The sequence below is a fragment of the Pogoniulus pusillus genome, chromosome 15 (genome assembly GCF_015220805.1).
Source record: "Pogoniulus pusillus isolate bPogPus1 chromosome 15, bPogPus1.pri, whole genome shotgun sequence".
In the NCBI taxonomy this organism is placed as follows: domain Eukaryota; kingdom Metazoa; phylum Chordata; class Aves; order Piciformes; family Lybiidae; genus Pogoniulus; species Pogoniulus pusillus.
Window position 1 is genome coordinate 4,776,036 of NC_087278.1, and position 20,399 is coordinate 4,796,434.

A 20,399-nucleotide genomic window follows, 5' to 3' on the forward strand; every position below is an offset into this window, starting at 1 on the left:
TTAGAGTAAAATTTTGGCCAATCCATTATTTTTGCAAGCTTGCCCTTGGTCTGCAAACATTTGTTCCTCTGCCTTCCACAAATGAGGCTACAATTTCTTTTTCTTGGTGGCTCTGATTGTTTTAGCATACACATGTGTGAAACCAATTTAGGTTCATGCAGGAAATTAATCTACTTGGAATTTTTAATATATTTCTATCCCTCTATCTGATCAGAAGATGCTATAGTAACTGTTGGCTTTGGGAGAAACAATAAGCTCCATCAATATTTGGGATGTGTTTGCTGGCATAATGTAATTAGTCTTTCATTCTGCAAATTGAACAGGCTACAAAGATCTGGAGATATGACATATTCTTGTGGATACATAAATATATGAGCAGACACTACCACTGTGGTGACAGCACCCATGTGTCTCCCTAAATGTCAGGAGACTCATAGAATCAGTCAGGGCTGGAAGGGGCAGCAAGGATCATCTAGTTCCAACCCCCTTGCCATGGGCAGGGACACCCTACCCTAGAGCTGGCTGCCCACAGCCTTAGCCAGCCTGGCTTTAATCACCTCAATCATCTCCCTGGGCAACCCATTCCAGCCTCTCACCACTCTCATGGTGAAGATATTCCTCCTCATGTCCAGCCTGAATCTCCTCACCTCCAGTTTCGCTCCATTCCCCCCAGTCCTGTCACTCCCTGATAGCCTGAAAAGTCCCTCCCCAGCTTTTTTGTAGCCCCCCTTCAGATACTGAAAGGCTACAATAAGATCACCTGGGAGCCTCCTCTTCTCCAAACTGAACAGCCCCAACTCTTTCAGTCTGTCATAGCAGAGCTGCTCCAGCCCTCTGATCAACCCAGTGGAGAAAGTAACTCCCCTCTGGTGTCAATCCCAGCTCCATCGTTCTGAAACGTGGAGGGTTCAAAATAGCCTAAGTGACTCAGTACAGCAGAAAACCAACCCATCAGCAAAAGAAGCCTCTAAAACTAGGTCAGTGTAAATAATACTACCTGGGCCCCCATGAAACTTTTAAACTGGCCTATCATGTTCACAGAGTGGCAGATGTGAAAGAAAAGCCAGTGAGTGGCACTGCCATCCGACCCTGTCTCTGCAATGGAAACCCAGCGTATCTCGCGGCGCTCATGACTTAACCATCACTGTGCCCTAATGCACTGCAATGAGGATGTTTGGCAAGGTGCTGTTTAATGGCTTCTAAGTAGGAGTGTGCTGCATAATTGCTTTTAGTTCAAGGCAGTCCAGGACAGTAAAACATGAAGCTTCTAGTACTCTAGAGCCTTTATTTGAGAAAGTAAAGTCGCTTGGGAAATAAAAGGTTACCTTGAACTTTGTTTCGCTTACTCATTTTGTAGGGTTGCAATTGCAGGGTCTGGGGTTTTGCTGCTTTTTTTCCCTCCATCTCTGAACAGGAGGTGAAATCTTATAAATATTTATGGCATGGTTACTCAGCAAAACTGCTCCTGCCCCTTTATAGACAAACCACAGGCAGATCACAATTCCTAAGCCTTTATTTCAGTCACTCGCTGTCATTTTGATACAAACTACAAGTTTGGTGGGGGGGAAATTTCATGTAAACCTGAGGAGGAATTTTTTGACTGTGAGGGTGGCAAAGCACTGGAACAGGCTCCCATGGGGAATTGTGGAGTCTCCCTCTCTAGGGGTAGTCAAAATCCACCTGGATGTGTTCCTGTGTGATCTGGTATAGGTGATCCTGCTCTGCAGGGGGGTTGGACTGGATGAACTTTCTAGGTCCTTTTCAGTCCCTGACATTCTGTGATTCTGTAAGAGGCTTAGCTAGGGAAGACCTAGGTACTGCCACTCTTCCAGGAAGGTAACATCTATTTACTCCCAGTTGAAACCTAGCTGTGTCTAGGGTACAAAAAACAAATTCTTGTCTCTCTCACGAGTTTCCAAGCTAACTCAGAGCCAGAATAAGATCTCAGAAGCACAGAATTAACCAGACTAGAAAAAATCTTCAAGATCATCCAGTCCAAACTAGCAGCCTTTAATTAACTAAACCATGGCACTAAGTGCCCCATCCAGCCTCCTATTAAACACCTCCAGGGACTCCACCACCTCCCCAAGCAGCCCATTCCAACGCCAATCACTCTTTCTGTGAAGAGCTTCTTCCTAACCTCCAGCCTAAAAGATATCAAGGTGCTACTCACTCACCTCCAGCCTAAAAGATGTCAAGGTGCTTCTCACTAACTTCCAGCCTAAAAGATATCAAGGTGCTTCTCAGTAACCTCCAGCCTAAAAGATGTCAAGGTGCTACTCGCTAACCTCCAGCCTAAAAGATGTCAAGGTGCTACTCACTCACCTCCAGCCTAAAAGATGTCAAGGTGCTACTTACTAACCTCTAGCCTAAAAGATGTTAAGGTGCTACTCGCTAACCTCCAGCCTAAAAGATGTCAAGGTGCTACTCACTCACCTCCAGCCTAAAAGATGTCAAGGTGCTACTTACTCACCTCCAGCCTAAAAGATGTCAAGGTGCTTCTCAGTAACCTCCAGCCTAAAAGATGTCAAGGTGCTACTCACTCACCTCCAGCCTAAAAGATGTCAAGGTGCTTCTCACTCACCTCCAGCCTAAAAGATGTCAAGGTGCTACTCACTCACCTCCAGCCTAAAAGATGTCAAGGTGCTACTCACTCACCTCCAGCCTAAAAGATGTCAAGGTGCTACTCGCTAACCTCCAGCCTAAAAGATGTCAAGGTGCTACTCAGCAGCAGGAAGCATGAAGGGTTAAAGAAAAACCAATTAAAAGGTTTTACTGTTTAAGGCAGATGTAAACCAAATTTTCTCTAGGAGGTAATAGAGCAGTTGCTAAACTGGTAGAAAGCAGTGCAAGTCCATTAATGCCACCCAAGGATGCACTGAATAATTTAGGGGAAAGAAAGCTGCGATGCTGTGCAGCAGCAGAAATTACATGGCTCGGTACCAATCATTATCTCCATCATTGCTATTCCCCCCCTTTCAAGGTATTCTTTGCAGGTCTTATTTTAATCATGTAAATTTCCTCTTCTCTCAGTGGTTCAGGTGGGTTATTTTATATAGTGCTTAAACAGGAAATTAAAAACATTCCCAATGACATTCACTGTTTTCATGGTATCTTCCTTTACCATCATATACTCAAAGGATGAGCCTCTTTGCCTGCTCTGCATTTTCAAAGGCAAAGAATGGGAAGGTTCCTTGAAAGAAGCTCAAAAACTAAATTAAGGAAAGAAACAAAGGTAGGAAAGGAAGAAGGGAAAGGAAGAAAAGAAAGGAAGGAAGAAAGGAAGAAAGGAGAAAGAGAAAGAAAGAGAGAAAAGACAGAGGGAAAAGAAAAGAAAGAGGGAAAGGGAAAGAAAGAGGGAAAAGAAAAGAAAGAGGGAAAGAAAGAGGGAAAAGAAAAGAAAGAGGGAAAGAAAGAGGGAAAGGACAAGAAAGAGGGAAAGAAAGAGGGAAAGAGGGAAAGGACAAGAAAGAGGGAAAGGAAGAGGGAAAGGGAAAGAAAGAAGGGAAAGAAAGAGGGAAAAGAAAAGAAAGAGAGAAAAGAAGGAAGGAAAGAAAGAAGGAAAGAGGGAAAGAAGGAAAAGGAAAGAAAGAGGGAAAAGAAAGAGGGAAAAGAAAAGAAAGAGGGAAAAGAATGAAGGAAGGAAAGAAAGAGGGAAAAGAAGGAAAGAGGGAAAGAAAGAAGGAAAGAGGGAAAGAAAGAAGGAAAGAGGGAAAGAAAGAAGGAAAGAGGGAAAGAAAGGAAGAGAAAGGGAAAGGAAGGAAAGAAAAGAGAAAATCTCCTGTGCTGATAGGTTTATTTTTAGATGAATACTCAGCAGTTTCTCATTTGTGCATCCTGGCTTTATTCCACGGGTTGTAGAGGGCACCTATTGTCCCTCTCTTTTGTTAGCACAAGCAAATTGCTTCTTTTTATGACATCCACACAAGGATGCTGCCTGGTTCAAAGTACTGAAATGTAGTCTAGAGTTAAAACAAAACAAAACAACAAACCCAGCCCAAACACTCACAAACAACCCTCAACCCCCCCACTCCCCCCCCCCCCCCCCCCCCTTAAATTTAAAAATCCTTTTGTTAGGGCCAAGTGAAATCCTGTACTAAAGCCCCAGGGCTTTACTCCATCCTCTAATACAAAGAAATGCAAACCAGCAAGACCAAACACTTAGTGTTTTTGAACAGATAATTTTAAAGATACATTTGGCAGCCTGAGTTACTGCTGAGCCTAAATTGTAAGCTGTTGATCTATCTATGTGGTGATACCCTAACAGTTAAAGCTTTGGAGTCCTCTCTCCTGGGGGAACTTTCTGTGTGAAGATTCTGCACTGCAGCCATAATGCTCCTTTGAGACATGAAGACATCCAATGCGCTCTCTCTAAGAACAAGGGTGCCTTGAGTTCTGGTTTGGACCAAGCAAGGAACACTCTTGATGACAGTTTCCCAGTTGTTCCCACTTATTGTGCTTTGGTTTGGTTCTCAGAGTAGCTGAAGGAGTTTTCTCTGGGATGAAACTAAACCAAAGGCACACACTAGCATACTCCCAGTGGGGTTTCCACCATTAAGACCAGATTAGAGCTGGTCCAAAGCAAAGCCCCTGACATGCTCACTGTGTGGATGCTGGATCACCAGAACCAACTGTTTTGCTCTGCAGATGGGTTCCTGCTGGTCTAGACTGCTCATTAGTGTGTACTTAGTATACCTCATTAAACTCACACCCCAAGATAATGACACCTTCAGGAAATGATCTGCACAGGTAAGTGGGTTTGTTAGTGTCAAGGGCATTCATGGGCACACTTTACATACCCATTGCCTGAAGCATCTATAGAAATCTGATTGCCTGTTGTGGTGTTCTCTGTTCTAGGTCTGTTAACAGAAATACAATGCAAGTCAAAAAGGCTAAGGAAAAATGTGAAACAGCCCCCAGATCAGACAGCCAATGAAGACAACGAAGGCCATGACATGAAACAAGTGACATCTACAACTAAAATATACAGGGTAAGAGAGTTCTTGTAACAGTGATGTCTGAGCTAAGTGAATACAGAGTATTTGCAAACCCTCTGGAGCTGTCTTGGTTAATTAAAACTCCTCTCTCCCACCAAGTCAAGGGATTACCTTGAATATAAAGTAGTCCTAATATTTTTTCAGTCAGGACTCAGTAAATCCCCTATAAAATGCATCAGGTGTTTTCCTGTGACAGGTAGATCACAGAAATATCTCACATATGGGGGATGTGATACTCAAACGTACCTAGTTCTTCACTACACATTTCTTTGTTTCTAATGATAACCCACCCAAACTCATGCAGTTTAGAACCATCCTTCACCCTCTGCTCTCTACACTCCTACAGAAATCTGTGACTTTTGCCTGAAGAAAGAGATCTTAGATTGTTTCTACGACTGCATTTCATGATGGGCTTTTGTTTTTGTCAGTATAGGAGAAAGTAGAATTCACCCCAGAGCAGCAGAATCTTCTTGATTACATCATGGACTCCTACAGTAAACAACAAATACCACAGGAAGTGTCCAAAAAACTAGTAAGTACATGCATTAGCTTTTGAGATGTGGAGAATGAAGCAGAGGATTAGACAGCAGAAAATATTGGTCTAAGTAGGTGTGGTGAGTAGTAGAGCAAGCTAGGAGTGGAAGCTCACAGCTTTACAGCACACTTTGAGATCCACTTGTAGCTAAGCTTCCTTTCTGCAAAGACATCAGCCTGGAAGCTTGAAAATATTTCTTCCATACTGACTGCAAATATTTTCCAAGTTTGGATTTCTATTTCAATCTCTCTTCTTTTCCTCTCTACCTTCTAGAAATTCTATTGGATTTTTTCTCTTGATTATTTGCAGTTTTCATGGGAGGATGGGAAAAAAAGTTGAGAGATAAGGAAAAAGGAGGGGAAAAAGAGTTTGGAAGAGAGATGTTTTCTCTTTTCCCCCCCCCCCCCTACAAAACTGGCATGTTCAACCCTAAAAATAAACCAAAACAACTGTAGAAAGTTATTTCTGCAGTCATCATCAACTTTGGAAACTTAAAGCAAGGCAGAGTGAGAGCTGAATAACCCATAACTATCTTGTGCAACTGAAAACTTTCAATGAATTTATGAATCATAGAATCAACCAGGTTGGAAGAGACCTCCAAGATCATCCAGGCTAACCTAGCACCCAGCCCTAGCCAGTCAACCAGACCATGGGACTAAGTGCCTCATCCAGGCTTTGCTTCAACACCTCCAGGGATGGAGACTCCACTACCTCCCTGGGCAGCCCATTCCAATGCCAATCACTCTCTCTGCCAACAACTTCCTCCTAACATCCAGCCCATACCTTCCATGGCACAACTTGAGACTGTGTCCCCTTGTTCTGTTGCTGGTTGCCTGGCAGAAGAGACCAACCCCACCTGGCTACAGCCTCCCTTCAGGTAGCTGTAGATAGCAGTGAGCTCTGCCCTGAGCCTCCTCTTCTGCAGGCTGCACACCCCCAGCTCCCTCAGCCTCTCTTCAAAGGGCTGTGCTCCAGGCCCCTCTCCAGCTTTGTTGCCTTTCCCTGGAGCTGAAGAGGTCAAAGGCAAAAAATACATGAAAAAAGGAAACAAAGTAGTGGATAGCAGGGCTTTGGGTAACGTTATGGTACACAGAAATCCTAGCCCCAGAAGGCATAGGAGTTTCCATGCGAGCATGAGGAAGAATTGTTTCACAGTAGATGGAACACTGAACAGGCTGCCCAGGGGGGTTGTGGAGTCTCCCTCTCTGGAGGGAGACCTGCCTGGATGTTATCTTCTATAGGTGATCCTCCTCTGTCATGGGGATTGGCCTGGAAGATCTTTTGAGGTTCTGACCTTCTGTGATTCTGTGAAGTGCCTAAATCATTAACTGCTAGATGTGATGCTGAAAGTAAGACAGATGTTCCAGAGGAAAGAGCAGTGCCTACTTCTTTTACTTATGTGTTAGTTTGAAGCTAGCTAGCATGTCTTGGTGAGAAGGATTAGATCACAGGCTGTGAAAGGAAAACAATGGTGATGTCTGCTTCACTCATAGGCTTGCTGTGATGTATAAGAACAAGAGTATAAACATAGATAAGGCATTCTATATTTGGGCATTGCCTGAGCTTTGAGCTGCATTTCTCTCTAACCTCACCCTCTGTCTCTCTGATCCACTTCCTAACCCCCCGGCCAACCCTCCATTCTTCCTTGGGGCACAAGGCAAAGTCTGGAGTAAGGTAGAGGGGTGAGAGAAGGTGGAAGGGCAGTTGGGAGCCCCTCCTGGGCACTCAGGTTTCTGGGGGGGGCTGTTGTGAGTCTGTATTACCTTTTACCTCATCTATTTCTGTCTATAACTGTACATACTGTAAATATCTGCTTGTATGTTGTGCTAAGCTGTAAAGAGAAAGCTTCATTCAATTTTAGAGCAGGCTGAGTCTAGTCTGGGTGATTTCCAAAGTGGGGGGGGGGGGGGGGGGCAGGTAACACCCAAACCATCACAACTTACATTGCCCTACAAAACACCTAGTTTTGACAATCACTGGGGACAAAGCATAGCATTAGATGGACTTCTGAACCGATCCAGTCTGATAACTCTTGTATTTGATGCTCTTAGACATGAAGTGGCAACAACCACTAACAGGTTTTGTCTGGTTTGCTTTTTTACCAGTTGCATGAGGAATTCAGTGCCGAAGGCAACTTTCTGATCTTGACAGAAATGGCCACCAGTCACGTGCAGGTTCTTGTGGAATTCACCAAAAAACTCCCAGGTACATCCCCTGTGGCAGGGCAGAACTTGTCACTACAAACTCTTAATGCCTTTCCATTGCCAGCTGTCAACTGCTGGGTGTATTTTGTAGCCTGACTCTATCTAGAAGACTTGTTTGATAGGGAGGGATGCCACTGAAGGGTCAGGAAGATGATGAGGGCACTGGAGCATCGCTCTGAGTAAGAAAGGCTGAGAGATCTGGGATTCTTTGTCCTGGAGAAGAGAGGACTCAGAGAGGGGACCTTATCAATGCTTATAAATACCTAAAAGGTGGAGGACAAAAGGATGGGGCTGGGCTCCTATCAGTGCTGCCCAGCAACAAGACAAACATATCATAGAAGCAACCAGGTTGGAAGAGACCTCCAAGATCATCCTGTCCAACCTATCCCCCAGCCCTAGCCAGTCACAAGGGGCAATGGGCAGGAAATGGAACCCATGAAGTTCCACCTGAGCATGGGGAAAATCTTCTGCACCAGGCTGCTTGGAAAGGTTGTGGAGTCTTCTCTTCTGGAGACTTTCAAAGCCTTGCTGGATCTGTTCTTGTTAACCTGCTCCAGGTGACCCTACTTTAGCAGGAGGGTTGGATCAGATTATCTCCAAAGGTCCCTTCCAAACCCCACCACTCTGTGATCCTGTGACTGTATAAAAATGCCTCCTCCTCTGACACACATTCTTCAGACACTCTAAAGAGAAGGAGCTTTGTGCTCAGAGCAATAATGTGCTGAATAATTCAAACTCTCCACTCCGAATGTGACACACACAGCCTGTTGACAAAGTGCTCAGAGAAAGGACTCTGTCACTAGACAGGGTTTATTTTCATATATCACTGCAATGGCAAAGAGTCTGCTTCTAAACTACTACCTAACACTTACTTGAGCTGGGGCTGCTTAGTTTGAAAAAGAGGAGGCTGAGGGGAGACCTCACTGCTGTCTACAGATACCTGCAGGGATGTTGTGGAGAGGCTGCTGCTGGTCCCTTCTCATGGGTAATTGGAGACAGAACAAGGGGCATGGCCTCAAACTGAATCTGAGTAGGTTTAGATTGCACATTAGGAAAAAGTTTTTCACTGAGAGACTGGTCAGGGACTGGAATGTGTTGCCCAGGAAGGTGGTTGAGGCCAGAACAAGGGGACACAGTCTCAAGTTGTGCCAGAGTAGGTATAGGCTGGATGTTAGGAAGTTGTTGTCACAGAGAGTGATTGGCATTGGAATGGGCTGCCCAGGGAGGTGGTGGAGGCACCGTTCCTGGAGGTCTTCAAGCAAAGCCTGGATGAGGCACTTAGTGCCATGGTCTGGTTGACTGGCTAGGGCTGGGTGCTAGGCTGGCCTGGATGATCTTGGAGGTCTCTTCCAACCTGGTCGATTCTATGATTCTAGGTGTTAAGGCCAGGCTGGATGGGGCTCTGGCCAGCCTGATCTAGGGTAGGGTGTCCCTGCCCATGGCAGAGGGGTTGGAACTAGATGATCCTTGTGGTCCCTTCCAACCCTGGCTGATTCTATGTGTTTAAGAGTGGTTTGTATGTGGTGCTTAGGGATATGGTTTAAGATGAATCTTCTAGAGTAGGGATCAAGGTTGGACTTGGTGATCCTGAGGGTCATTTCCAAACTGGCTGCTTCTATGATTCTGTGGCTCTGCATCATTTGCATTCATACCTTTGCAGCAAAATCAGGACAGCCACTGAATGGTGAGCCTTAAACAAGAGCTCTCCCTAGTTAGTGGCACCAATATTTATGGTCCTTGCACAGTGTGTTATGGACAGATACAGAAAATGTCAGTTTATCACTAGGATTTTTTTAACTCACAATCACAGAATCATAAAATCAACCAGGTTGGAAGAGACTTCCAACATCACCCAGGCCAACCTAGCACCCAGCCCTAGCCAATCCACTAGACCATGGCACTAAGTGCCTCATCCAGGCTTTTCTTGAACATCTCCAGGGATGGAGAGTCCACCATCTCCCTGGGCAGCCCATTCCAATGCCAATCACTCTCTGACAACAACTTCCTAACAACATCCAGCCTAGACCTCCCCCAGCACAACTTGAGACTGTGTCCCCTTGTTCTGCTGCTGGTTGCTTGGCAGAAGAGACCAACCCCACCTGGCTACAGCCTCCCTTCAGGTAGTTGTAGACAGCAATGAGCTCTGCCCTGAGCCTCCTCTTCTGCAGGCTGCACACCCCCAGCTCCCTCAGCCTCTCCTCACAGGGCTGTGCTCCAGGCCCCTCACCAGCTTCATTGCCCTTCTCTGGACACGTTCCAGTATCTCAACATCTCTCTGGAATCGAGGAGCCCAGAACTGGACACAGCACTCAAAGGTGTGGCCTGAGCAGTGCTGAGTACAGGGGCAGAATAACCTCCCTTGTCCTCCTGGCAACACTATTCCTATGGCTATGCTTTGCCACTAGATTTTGTTTATTATATTCCTCTTAAAGTTCCAGAAACACTGAAATGAAAGGCTAGTTCTCATGAACTTCACTCCAAATCTCTGTCAAGGTCAAGTTGGATGGGGCCTTGAGCAAGCTGGTCTAGGGGAAGGTGTCCTTGCCCATGGTAGGGGGGTTGGAATTAGATGATACTTATCATCCCTTCCAACTTAAACCATTTATGAAGTTCCAATTTTGACAGCACTTTGCAGCCCTACTGACATCAACCCCAAAGTTACTCCTTACCTGAAAGAACCTCAAGACAGAAAGCAGCAAAGACTTTTCTGTTGCTGCCTTACTTATCTCTCCCATCCCCACAGGCTTCCAAACCCTTGACCACGAAGATCAGATTGCTTTGCTGAAGGGCTCAGCAGTAGAAGCCATGTTCCTCCGTTCAGCTGAGATCTTCAGCAGGAAGCTTCCTACAGGCCATACTGTCCTCTTAGAAGAAAGAATTCGCAATAGTGGTAAGTACCTCCTTCCATGAAGGAAAAAAACCCAACCAAACCACACCACTGCACTTCTGTGGCAGTATTTTGCCCTTGGAAAGCTAGTAAAAATATTTATTAGCACTGAAAGTTTTATCTGAATGTTGTTCTTTATATTACCTAGAACAAATCTAACTCAGCCTTGAGTCTAAAGGTTAGAAGGTAAAGGTTTATTTATAAATACACAGCAAGGACTGAGAATAACTCCGTATCAAACAAACCCTCCAGTGATAAGGATGAAAGAGTGGTGAAGAAGGAATGCCACCAGTTAAAATTATTCCACATTTATGCCTCCAAAAGCCATCCAAGAAAGAAGGAAAGAAATAAGTAAACAAATTGCAAGATGTTGCTGGAGATGCTTGAAAGGAACCAACGATGCTTAGGGGCAGCTTGGTAATGTTAAATCAGACTGCACAAGCTGCAGAGAAGAATTAGAGGCATGGCATGGTCATAGATGCATAATAGGGGTTGAGTTGGAAGGGTTAAAGACCATCTAGTTCCAACCCCCTCACCACAGGCAGAGACCCCTTCCATTAGAACAGGCTGCTTAAGGTCTCATCCAGTTCAGCCTTGAACACCTCCAGGGAAGGGGCATCCACAGCTTTCCTGGGCAACCTGTTGCAGTGTCTCACCATCCTCGCTGTAAATTTCTTCCTCATCTCCAGGCTAAATCTATCCCCCCCAAGCTTCAATGCATTCCTGCTCACCCTTTCACCACAAACCCTTGTAAAAAGTCCTTCCATAGCTTTCTTGAAGGCCCCCAACAGGTACTCTAAGGCCTCCCCAGACCCTTTTTTTTCCCCTTCAGGCTGAACAGCCCCAGGTCTCTCAGCCTGCCCCCACAGGGAAGGTGGTTCAGCCTCCTGATCATCTTCATGGCCCTACTCTAGATGTTTCCTGCTGCTGGAAGTCCATTAACAGCCCAGTGGCTATGATAAATTCTACTGGTACTAGGTGTAAACAGGCTGCCCTGGGGGGTGGTGGAGTCTCCCTCTCTGGAGATAATCAAAACCAGCCTGGATGTGTTCCTGTGTGATCTGCTCTAGGTGATCCTGCTCTGGCACAGGGCTTGGACTGGATGAGCTTTCAAGGTCCCTTCCATCCCTTGACATTCTGTGAGTCAGTAATAATTATGAAAGGCCAAACAGGGCTGGAGATGCTTATTCCTTAAACAGGAAAAGTTGGGGTTTGCATTGTTTCCTATTTCTTATGCTCCAGAGATGCAACACTGAAAGGTTTTGCCTCTTCCTGTGTTGATCAGCAAACTTCATCCAGCCCCCAGCTACTTATGATTGAAAATTTTAGTGTAATAACAATTCTGAATCAGAGACTGTCAATATTATACACACTCATATATGTATATAGCATCATAGAATCAACCAGGTTGGAAGAGACCTCCAAGATCCAAACTACCACCCAGCCCTGTCCAATCAACTCGACCATGGCACTAAGTGCCTCATCCAGGCTTTTTTTGAACACCTCCAGGGACAGCGACTCCACCACCTCCCTGGGCAGCAAAGGCATTCCAAAGGCAAACTACCTCCCTGGCAATTCAAAGGCAAACTACCTCCCTGGCATTCCAATGCCAATCACTCTCTCTGTGAAGAACTTCCTCCTAACATCCAGCCTATATCTCTCCTGGATATCGTTTGGCTTCTGGCCTTCTTTTTAATGACCAGAAGGCAAAGAGATAGGAGAAAATTTAATCATAACATGAGTCATAGAAGCAGGCTGGAACTTAGTTCTGAAACTTAAAAATCAGTGATGTGAAAGTATTATTGAAGTATACAAAATTAGGCCAATACTTACATTTGGAATCCTTAAAAGAGGTAAGAAACTTGAGAATAACTTGCTTGCTGAAGGTATGTATTTAGTTTGGCTTAGCACACTAATTTCTAAGCTTATGGTTTGTAGTTTTTTATATCTTTTGATGTGTTACAAGAGGTTATGGTTTGATGGATTGGGAATGGTGACTTCTAGAGTGATACGAATGTTTTCTGGTCTAGTTCTGCAGGCAGAGAAGTATGCCAAGAAGGCTAGAGAAGCTGTAATCAGTTGTCATAGACACAACTTTCATAGAATCATAGAATCAGCTAGGTTGGAAGAGACCTCCAACATCATCCAGGCCAACCTAGCACCCAGCCCTAGCCAATCAACCAGACCATGGCAATGAGTGCCTCATCCAGGCTTTGCTTGAACACCTCCAGGGATGGTGACTCCACCACCTCCCTGGGCAGCCCATTCCAATGCCAATCACTCTCTCTGACAACAACTTCCTAACAACATCCAGCCTAGACCTCCCCTGGCACAACTTGAGACTGTGTCCCCTTGTTCTGTTGCTGCTTGCCTGGCAGAAGAGACCAACCCCACCTGGCTACAACCTCCCTTCAGGTAGTTGTAGACAGCAATGAGGTCTGCCCTGAGCCTCCTCTTCTGCACACCCCCAGCTCCCTCAGCCTGTCCTCATAGGGTTTGTGTTCCAGGCCCCATACCAGGTTCATGAGGAGGTTTTTTAACTGAATTGTAACCTAAATTTTTGACACAATTAGATCTTAGATAAATTAATCCATATGAATGCACAGTTACTGAACCTTCTCTCCTCTTTTTTTTTTCACACACACTTCACTGCAAAAGACTAAGAGCAGCCAACTGAAACACCCTGCAAAGACAAGAGAAAGCAGCAGAGGAAATGCAGTGATAGTAAAGTGAGAGTTTAGAAATGAAACCTGCAGATAAAGGATTAGTCTCAAGTTGTGGCAGGGTAGGTATAGGCTGGATGTTAGGAGGAAGTTCTTCACAGAGAGAGTGATTTCCCATTGGAATGGGCTGCCCAGGGAGGTGGTGGAGGCACCGTCCCTGGGGGACTTCAAGCAAAGCCTGGCTGAGGCACTTAGTGCCATGGTCTGGTTGATTGGTTAGGGCTGGGTGCTAGGTTGGACTGGATGATCTTGGAGGTCTCTTCCAACCTGGTTGATTCTATGATTCTATGATGAAGAAGAAGCTCCTTGTTAGGTCCTAACCACTGCCAGGCCATCAGCCATAAATTATTGCTGCTGATCAGAAGCTCTGTCCACACTTTTGTAGAGTGCAGACAAATGCCTGCATGCCACATAAGTCCTACTGTCAAATCTTGACATCTCTATCCATAAAATCAGAGAGGGAGGTAGGGATTCTGCCTAAAAGTCACAAGCTGTCCAGATTTCTGGCACCTGCCATCGTGTCCACTTCCAAGCTGCTCTCATCTATTAATATTTATGTCTTCAGCAGTCTGATGAAGAGATTTATGTTTTTTCTCTGTGCTAAAGAAGCCAGAGATCTGGTGGTGATGCCCTTTAAGCACTGGCAGTATTCCTTTCCATTCTCATGCTGATGAGGTGTATTTTTCTTGAGCACATTATTCAAGTCCTGCTGGATCTCAGTGACTGCCTTTGTTGCTTCCCTGATGGTCTTCCTCCATAAAGTGTTAGGGAAATTCTTTCATTAGCTGCTCCTGAGACTGGAATCCTCTCCTACTCACTCGAACAGTGAGAACTCATGAGAAACAGAGACATTTTCTTTCCTGTCACTGAAAGCTTGTCCCCCTTCCTCATCTTATTTGATGCTTCACTACACATACAACACATTGTGACTGACTGACTCATTCTATGACACCTGCTGACATGCTGGCCATTTAATGCTTAATTTCTTTCTGTTGTTTGAAAGCAAATTTTCCTCATTACCAAGCAGCACAATATTGTGAAAACACATTGCTGAGATGCTGTTTTGTCAGTGAGCATTTGTAGCTTGCTTTTCCCTAAGGATACTGTCTTCTAGGAGTCATGAAGAGACAGACATTTATTCCAGTCTTTAATTCTACTGATTTCAGTATTGGGCAATAAGATGCTAGCTGAAATGGACAAAGCCAGAAGAATCTGATGAGATTTAACAAGGCCAAGTGCAGGGTTCTGCACTTTGGCCACAACAATCCCAAGGAGCACTACAGGCTTGGGACAAAGTGGCTGAGAACAGGCAGTAAGAAAGGGACCTGGAGGTACTTATAGACAGTAGGCTGAAGATGAGCCAGCAGTGTGCCCAGGTGGCCAAGAGAGCCAATGGCATCCTGGCCTGGCTCAGGAGCAGTGTGGCCAGCAGGACAAGGGAGGTTATTCTGCCCCTGTACTCAGCACTGGTCAGGCCATACCTTGAGTGCTGTGTCCTGTTCTGGGCTCCTCAATTCAAGAGAGATGTTGAGGTGCTGGAAGGTGTCCAGAGAAGGGCAACAAAGCTGGTGAGGGGCCTGGAGCACAGCCCTGTGAGGAGAGGCTGAGGGAGCTGGGGGTGTGCAGCCTGGAGAAGAGGAGGCTCAGGGCAGAGCTCATTGCTGTCTACAACTACCTGGAGGGAGGCTGTAGCCAGGTGGGGTTGGTCTCTTCTGCCAGACAACCAGCAACAGAACAAGTCTCAAATTGTGCTGGGGTAGGTCTAGGCTGGATGTTAGGAGGAAGTTGTTGTCAGAGAGAGTGATTGGCATTGGAATGGGCTGCCCAGGGAGGTGGTGGAGTCACTATCCCTGGAGGTCTTCAAGCAAAGCCTGGATGAGGCACTTAGTGCCATGGTCTGGTTGATTGGCTAGGGCTGGGTGTTGGGTTGGCCTGGATGATGTTGGAGGTCTCTTCCAACCTGGTTGATTCTATGAATCTGGACCAAAGTTTTCAGTTGGCAGCAAGATGTTTGACATTGGGAAATACATTGTTGGCTTCTTGGATGGGTTACAGGTGCTGAAGTACAGTGAAATCCATGGAAAAAAAAAATAGCCACCAGTTCAAAGCACTGGCAAAAGGCCACCTTTTTCTCTTGAATGTGGGATACAAAGTTCCCAAGGATTTGGACAAGAGACTTCTGCAACCAAAGGCAAAATTTGACACCTAACCACTTCCATTGCCTTTGGCTTTGATTATAACCCCATTGTGCTGGAGTTTGTGCAGGGAAACAAGATGAACTGAGCTTCACTGCACAGTCTGAAGTGTCTAACCCTCCAAATGGTCACAGAAGCACTGAATGGTTTGGGCTGGTAAAGATCTTTGAGATTGTGGAGTCTAACTGCTAACCAAGCACTGCCAGGTCACTAAACTGTGTCACTCACCACCCCCTCTCCATGGCTTTGAAACCCCACCAAGGATGGGGAATCCACCACTGCCCTGGGGTGCCTGGGCCAGGCTGTTAAAACCCTCAAGGGGAAGAAATTGTTCATGTTCAACTTAAACCTCCTCTGGGACAACCTGAGACTGCTACCTCTTGTCACTTGTTCCTTGGGAGAAGGAAAAGGGTGAAGGGTGAGTGCCAGGAGGCTGGAGCCAGGCTCTGGTGGGTGATGGCCAATGACAGGACAAGGGGCAATGGGTGGAAGCTGAGGAATAGGAAGTTTCATTTAAACACAGGAGGAATTTTTTCAGGCTGCCCAGGAGGGTTGTGGAGTCTCCCCCTCTGGAGATATTCAAAACCCACCTGGACACATTCCTGTGTGATCTGGTCTAGGTGATCCTGCTCTGGCAGTGGGGTTGGACTGGATGAGTTTTCAAGGTCTCTTCCAGCCCCTGACATTTTGTGATTCTATGATTTTATGAAGAGACTGACCTCAAATGGCTCTCTGTATGGAGACAGAATGTCTGCCCTCAGCCTCCTCTTCTCCAGGCTGAACAACCCCAGATCCCTTAGCTGCTCCTCACACGACTTGTCATCTACAATTTCACCAGGTTCGTTGCCCTTCTCTGGACCCACTCCAGAACCTCAACATCTTTCTTGGAGTGAGTGGCCCAAACTGAACCCAGGATCTGAGCTTTGGCCTTACCAGTGCCCATTACAGGGGTATGATCCCTGCCCTGGTCCTGCTGGCCATACCAATGCTGACCCAAGCCAGGGTGCTGGTGGTCTTCTTGGCCACCAGGCCATACAGTGGCCCATCTTTAGTTGCTGTTGACCAAGCCCCTCAAGGTCCTTTTCCCCAGGGCTGTCATGTTCATCCAGGTGGAAGAAGCCCTACGAGGAGAGGCTGAGGGAGCTGGGATTGGTTAGCCTGAAGAAGAGGAGGCTCAGGGGAGACCTTATTGCTGTCTACAACTACCTGAGGGGTGGTTGTGGCCAGGAGGAGGTTGCTCTCTTCTCTCAGGTGGCCAGCACCAGAACAAGAGGACACAGCCTCAAGCTACACCAAGGGAAATTTAGGCTGGAGGTGAGGAGAAAGTTCTTCACTGAGAGAGTCATTGGACACTGGAATGGGCTGCCCGGGGAGGTGGTGGAGTCGCTGTCCCTGGAGCTGTTCAAGGCAAGGTTGGACGTGGCACTTGGTGCCATGGTCTGGCCTTGAGCTCTGTGGTAAAGGGTTGGACTCGATGATCTGTGAGGTCTCTTCCAACCCTGATGATACTGTGAGGCACTCACCATCCTGTGACCTGACCCAACACTGACACACTGCCCAAAACATCTAGAAACTAGGACCACTTTAAATTGCAGAATATAGGAAAGAGTTTTCCTGTTCACCACAGTGCTCTGCAGTCTACCACACTGAGCCAGTGCTGTGCTCTTGAATCACAAATGAAGTTGTTAAAAGTGCTGAAATCATATCTGCAGAGTTAATTCATACCCATGAAAACAGGAACAGATGTCAGGGGAGCAGTCTCTTCTCTTCTGCATAAGTGTGTTTCTTCAGGCCAAAACCTTATTTAGACTCAACCTGCTGGAGACAGTGCAGATGCTGCTGCCTTGTGCCAGACCTCACTGTCTCCTGACCACAGGCATTTGATCCACCACCAAAGGGTGGTGTGTGGCAAAGTCATCTGCATCCTCCTTGCAGGTTTCATTTGTTTGTGGTTGTTTGATGATTTGGGGTTCTTTTTGTAAACCAAGATTTCTTTGCTTGCAATGATGGCTTCACAGTGGCTTTTCAGAGGATGGGGTTGTCCTGTCTGTGTCCATGACTATGAGCATGTGCAAACTTCTCATTTAAGTTGGTCATTTAACATCTACAGGATGATGACAAAGTAGAGGTCACAGGCATGTGCTTTGGTGTATCTTCTCCACTGGCTGTACGTTTCCTCCTTTTGGGGTGAGTTTGGTCAGTGTTTAAAGGGCCACTGGGGCATTAAAATAGCTTACAAGAGAGAGCTCATAAGCAGCATGTAAAGAATAGAATCATAGAATCAACCAGGTTGGAAGAGACCTCCAAGATCATCTAGGCCAACCTAGCACCCAGCCCTGTCCAGTCAACCAGACCATGGCACTGAGTGCCTCATCCAGGCTTTGCTTGAACACCTCCAGGGATGGTGACTCCACCACCTCCCTGGGCAGCCCATTCCAATACCAATCACTCTCTCTGCCAACAGCTTCCTCCTAACATCCAGCCTATAGTTCTGATAGATGAATCACTGTGAAATATAATTAGTTTTGGAGTAATTAATATTTTTCTTCATAAAGCAGCTACTAATACATGCTTGGCTTCATATCCACTGGCACCTCAGTGTTTACCAAGAAAAACTAATCTCTTTATCCATATTAATCAGGCAGTGCTAGGTGCTGTTAATTAGTACTTATGCTCAAGATCTCTTCTTGTGATAGATTAATATATTCAGTTTCACCAAGGAGCCACAAGAAGAGAGAATACTGTCTCAAAAGCAAAATGGCAATACTGAGATCACATCAAAATCACATTAAATAATAATCTATTCCAGGATTACATTAACCAGATAACTATTTACAGCCTGAAACTGCAATCCTTACAAAAGCAAGTCAGCTGAGATTCTAAGAGAAATCATAGAATCAGAGTCATAGAATCATAGAATCAACCAGGTTGGAAGAGACCTCTGAGGTCATCCAGGCCAACCTAGCACCCAGCCCTAGCCAGTCAACTAGAGCATGGCACTAAGTGCCTCATCCAGTCTTAGGAACAAAACCCTAACAAAAGCAAAGTCTAAAGTGTTTTAAGCTACAAACAAGAATGAAACTGTGCAAGAAGTGAGGGATGCTGGATGAATAATGCTCGTGGGTTTAAATCTGCACCATTCTAATGCTGCAAGTAGAGCTGCTGCCTCCCATTGACCGTGCTGGTGTTTACAGCCAGTCGTGCACTAAACATAGTGAAATCAATGGAATGAATTCAACTTTATTCTGCAGGTGATAGAGTTGGGCTGGTGGTTAGGCAGAAGTCTGAGTAATTCTGAAGGATGCACAGCAAAGGAGGGGAATGCTCTTATTGCCATAATGCTGTGTGAAACAAGGAGCAATGGGTGTAAGTTGCAGCACAAGAGGTTCCACCTCAACACAAGGGGGAACTTCTGGACTGTAAGGGTCACAGAGCACTGGAAGGCTCCCCAGGGAGGTTGTGAAGTCTCCTTCTCTGGAGCCTTTCAAGGCCTGTCTGGATGTGTTCCTCTGTGATCTGTGTTAGATAGGATTGTCCTGCTCTGGCAGGGGGTTGGACTGGATGATCTCTTTGGGTCCCTTCCAGCCCATAACATCCTATGATTCTATGAACCTCCTTGATGAAAATTCAGCAGGCAGCACTTACACTGACCTTTGCAGTGTTGCACAGAGCCTTTGCCTGATCTGAATAAAGAGGCTTAGACAGAGCTAAACTCTCTCTTGTCAATGAGGCCAGAAATGTAACTTTATCTGGTTAGTATTTTTTTCCCCCACCCACTTATGGAGTATGATTGGTACCAGTGCTTTTGAAAAGCCATGCAATGCATTTCTGCTTTAGCCTTTCCAGTTATCAGCACCAAATCCCCTTCAATTCTTTTTTCAGATAACAAGAATAGAAGTGACAACATCATAAGTAGATAAGGGGTGGGGGGGGGAAAGGGCAAGAACTAAAAGCATCTGTCCCATGCTTTTGGGGGGCTTTGTAGCGGAGCTTATTAAATCCAAATTGCAGTGCAATGGAGTTAGAAAACAGCCCCCTCTTGTGGTAGAACGAGGTCTCTGCAACGTGCATACAGGATGATGACACAGCAGGGAAACTCCAGCACAGATGGGATAAGGGCAAAACTAGCAACAACAACGACAACAAAATCTAGCATCTTGGCTTAAAACTTGCTAGTTTTGCATGGGTTTGTTCATTATTGTCTTCTGACGTACATCTGTTCAAGAGAAACAGGGACCTGATGGTGAGAGAATCATGGAATCATAGAATAGAATCATAGAATCAGCCAGGTTGGAAGAGACCTCCAACATCATCCAGTCCAAATTATCACCCAGCCTTATCCAGTCGTCTAGACCATGGCACTAAGTGCCCCAGCCAGGCTTTTCTTGAGCACCTCCAGGGACGGTGACTCCACCTCCCTGGGCAGCCCATTCCAATGGCAATCACTCTCTCTGACAACAACTTCCTCCTAACGTCCAGCCTAGACCTCCCCCAGCACAACTTGAGACTGTGTCCCCTTGTTCTGTTGCTGCTTGCCTGGGAGAAGAGACCAACCCCACCTGGCTACAGCCTCCCTTCAGGTAGTTGTAGACAGCAATGAGATCAGCCCTGAGCCTTCTCTTCTGCAGGCTAAACAACCCCAGCTCCCTCAGTATCTCCTCATAGGTTTTGTGTTCCAGCAGACAGCCACGAGGATGACTGGGGGACTTGAGCATCTGCCCTATGGAGAGAGACCAAGAGCCCTGGGGCTGTTTAGTCTGGAGAAGAGAAGATGGAGATGAGATCTGATCAATGTCTATCAATATCTGAGGGGTGGGTGTCAAGTGGATGGGGCCAAGCTCTTTTCAGTGGTCAGCAG

General features: G+C 46.0%; 1 protein-coding gene across 1 annotated transcript in view; it reads left to right on the top strand.

Moving 5' to 3' along the window:
- Positions 1-20,399, top strand: part of NR1H4 (nuclear receptor subfamily 1 group H member 4) — a 75,194-nt gene that overhangs the window by 46,818 nt on the left and 7,977 nt on the right. The window contains exons 5-8 of the mRNA XM_064154778.1: positions 4,858-4,991; positions 5,431-5,529; positions 7,638-7,737; positions 10,480-10,626. Coding sequence (XP_064010848.1) covers positions 4,858-4,991; positions 5,431-5,529; positions 7,638-7,737; positions 10,480-10,626 — 480 coding nt within the window. The remainder of the gene's footprint in view (positions 1-4,857; positions 4,992-5,430; positions 5,530-7,637; positions 7,738-10,479; positions 10,627-20,399) is intronic.